At 41.9% G+C, this 3705-nt stretch overlaps 1 protein-coding gene across 1 annotated transcript; it reads left to right on the top strand.

Moving 5' to 3' along the window:
• Positions 1-2882: 2882 nt before the first annotated feature.
• LOC144716533 (uncharacterized) lies at positions 2883-3418 on the top strand. The gene has a single exon (XM_078591668.1). The coding sequence runs from the start codon at positions 2989-2991 to the stop codon at positions 3346-3348; it is 360 nt and encodes a 119-aa protein (XP_078447794.1). The 5' UTR covers positions 2883-2988; the 3' UTR covers positions 3349-3418.
• Positions 3419-3705: the final 287 nt, after the last annotated feature.

Raw genomic sequence — 3705 nt, forward strand, 5'->3', positions numbered from 1 at the left:
GAAAGGTACCATGAATTACGGTCTTATTTGCAAAGGAGGGAAGAAGGATTTCAATATCATTGGCTATAGTGATAGTGATTTTAATGGAGATGTGGAAGACAGGGGGAGTACTTCAGGAGAAATATTTTTCCTTGGAGGAATACCTATTACTTGGAATTCTTTGAAGCAAAAGATAGTGGCATTATCTTCATGTGAAGCCGAGTATGTATCACTTACTTCAGCAGCATGTCATGGTGTGTGGATAGCAGCGATGGTGGAGGAGCTAATGGGGTTCAAGTGCAAGCCTATTAAAATCAAAGTTGACAATCAATCAGCCATCATGCTATGCAAGAACTCTGCTCATCACAAATGTACAAAGCATATTGACACTTGCCATCATTTCATCGGGAAATGTGTTGAAGATGGAAGCATGGAAATGGAGTATGTGAAGACAGAGGAGCAGCTTGCAGATATTTTCACTAAACCATTGGGAAGAATCAAATTTCAAGATTTGTGTGGTAAGATTGGAATGATTAAAGTGGTGGATGCAGTGAGTAACAAGGAGGAGACTGAAGGAGGTGTTTCTCCTCCATCCTTTACAACCTATGGAGCACCATGAAGGGATATATTCAACACATCCTTTAATCATGCACCAACAAGTGCTCTGCAGGAAGTTAGTTTATGGGCAGTTGTTTCTATCTGAACAGTTGTGTTTGTGCCTATAAAGGCCAGGATGTATTGTGTTTTTATTATCTCTTCCAAAATCAATTCAAGTGTTGTTTTTGTTCTCTCTATTCCTCTTTTTTCTTTGAGTATTCTTGAGTGAGTGTGTAGAAGTGTTCTTTGAACACATTCTCCACAACAAGGGGGGAGTTTATCCCAACAGAGAGAGATGAAAAACTGGAGTTTTGAACTGGCTGGAAACAGAAGAACAATAAGATATTGATAAATAGAGAGAGGGTGAGATTTACATACAAATGCGGAGATGACATGAAAGAAACTGGAGTTTTGTTTGAGCTTGAAAAATATATTTGCTTCACTACCGTGGACAAAAGGGAGAGAGAATGACAGCGACTGAGAGAAAAGGATAGAAACTACGACGTTGATGAAAGGAGAGAGAGAGATAGAGAAAGGGAGCAAACCAGAATCATAGAGAGAGACTAAGAGACTGAGAGAAATAATCATCAAAAGAGAGTGATAGTGAGAGAAAGAGATAGGGAGAGTGAGAGAAAGAAAGAAAGAACAAAATAGAGAGATATGACAGAATGAGATACAATAATAGAGTGAGAGAAAGAGATAGAGAGAGTGAGAGAAAGAAAGAAAGAATGAAATAGAGAGATATGAGAGAATGAGATACAGAGATAGAGTGAGATATAGAGAGAGAGAGAGAGTGAAAGAAAGAGATACAGAGAGAGAGAGAGAAAGAGAGGGAAAGAAAGAGAGTGAGAGAGACCAAGAATGAAAGAGAGAGAGGGTGAAAGAAAGAGATTCAGAGAGAGGGGTGAGAAGGAAGGAGAGTAAGAGGGGCCAAGATTGAAAGAGAGAGGTTTGTGAGAGAAAGAGATAGAGAGAGTGAGAAAGAAAAAAGATACAGCGAGAGAGTGAAAAAAAAGAAAGAGAGAGAAATTCAGTTGATTTACTTTACATAATAAGATGAGAGAAATTCAGTTGATTCACTTTACGGAATAAGATGAGAGAAATTCAGGGGAAGAGGATACATTCTAATGCAATACATCAAAAGGTGGATAGATGTCATATATTCTGATTCAAGAAGATATAAAACAATGGAATTAGTGTTCAATAGTACATTCAGTTTCACGATAGGCAAAGTACTCTAAAAAACGGAAACAAAATTCCGCTTATGCTTTTGCCTGTATGATGAGTTAATACTATAAAATATTTAGCTTTTGCCTATTGCATCCACCTATGATCCAAGCATAAGTTACCTTAGAAGAATTTGATTAAAAAATTATTCTCTGTCAAATTCATGGTGAATGGTAGCAAGGTCACCAAGTTTTACATCCTGTGATTGTGAGGATGTTTGCGCAACTTAGTGGATTCTCTCCGTTTAAGGAAAGGTATCCAAACGTACATATTATCTTACTAGTTCTGTTGGGTTCAATCATTCCATTTCAGTGAATAGCAAGAAAAGTAGCTTTTGTAATTAGGTTGTGTATAAGCATGAAAATGTATAATCAATAATGACATAAAATGACTCAGCCCAAATGTGTGTTTATGAATAATTACTATGGAGGATAGTTATAAATCTTTTGTTGGGACCCATATAAGATTAAATTTTAACCCCAGATTAATAGATATAATAAAAGAACTTTAACATTATACATTGAGGATAATTATCAATGTTATCCTCCTGGATTTGGAGAGGCTTGATGAAGAAGGATGAAGAAAAAAGAAATACATATTTTTGAAAAAGTTTAGAATGTGTATTATGTGTGATAGGATTAACATATCCACAACAAATAATTACTTCCCATTTCTCATTCATTCAGATATATTATCTGGTATTTATGTTTATTTATTCAACCCTATTTCCGCATAGTGTGTGATTTATACTCCCACAATCAGATTTACATAAGCACAAATCATAAAGATAGAAGAAACTTTCAGAATCTCATCATGATCCACTTACTACTGCTCATGAATGGGTAAACTTTATTACAAATATTGATATAACGGGACAAGGTGCTGCCGCGTGTCAAAAATAAACTAGTTACGTGTCAGCTTTGGATTTGTTGGGGCCCACCAGTAGGGCCCACACGCCTATTCCATGGCGGCCGGCGGCCGGCCTCGGGTCACCGCTTACGTCTTTTACCAGTAGTCCAGAGGGCAGATTCATTGAATCGGGACACTGCTCGGGAGACTATATATATAGGGAGGGGGTCATCTTCCTCTCTCACTAAGTTTGAAAATCCTGAACCAGCAAAATTTGGGGAATTTGGCGGGTTTCTCGTTCGTCGTCGGTTCTCCCAATCTCCGATCGAAGGGAAGATGATAGCGACAATGGCGGTGGCCGCGCGCGATCTCCGATCGGCGATGCAGTCGACGGCGACGGCGAAGCGTGAGGAGTCGGACAACGCGGAGAAGCTTCGGAGGAGGAATCTGGAGCTGGAGGAAGAGCTGCGGCGCAGCAGGGAGAGAGAAGAGGCCGCGCGACGGGAGCTGGAGCGCACCAGGGAGCGCCTTCGCGTGGCGGAGGAGGCGGAGGAGCGGCTCTGCTTCGAGCTCGGCGAACTCGAGGCCGAGTCCGTGAACCAGGCGAGGGCTTACCTCCTCCAGATCCACTCTCTCATGGACCAGCTCTCCCGATCGCGGCAGCCGCTGGCCGCCTCCCCCACCGCCAGATCGTAGCGTAGGGCCGCTTCGGGATCATGTACGTACGCTCGAGTTTGCACATAGAATCGACATTTTTTTTTTCTCATGCGAGGTATCCGCTTCTGTCGTCTTCCTTTCCCCCTCTTCTACTTCGCGAAAAGGAGGAAGTTGACGCGGCGGCGAATCTCCTCCTAGTTCTTCGTTCCTTGTCCGGATTCGGCCGCTCTCGGTCAATCGGACCGACCTTTTGCCCCAATTTACCGCGGAGATCGAATCATTTTCTGCTACAATTTCCCCCGCCGATCGATTCTCGATTCAAACGGCCGACACCGCGAATGAATCTTCCCCGACAATCGCAATCGTAATCGCAATCGTAATCGCAATCGCAATCGC

The sequence above is a fragment of the Wolffia australiana genome, chromosome 2 (assembly GCF_029677425.1).
Source record: "Wolffia australiana isolate 7733 chromosome 2, ASM2967742v1".
In the NCBI taxonomy this organism is placed as follows: domain Eukaryota; kingdom Viridiplantae; phylum Streptophyta; class Magnoliopsida; order Alismatales; family Araceae; genus Wolffia; species Wolffia australiana.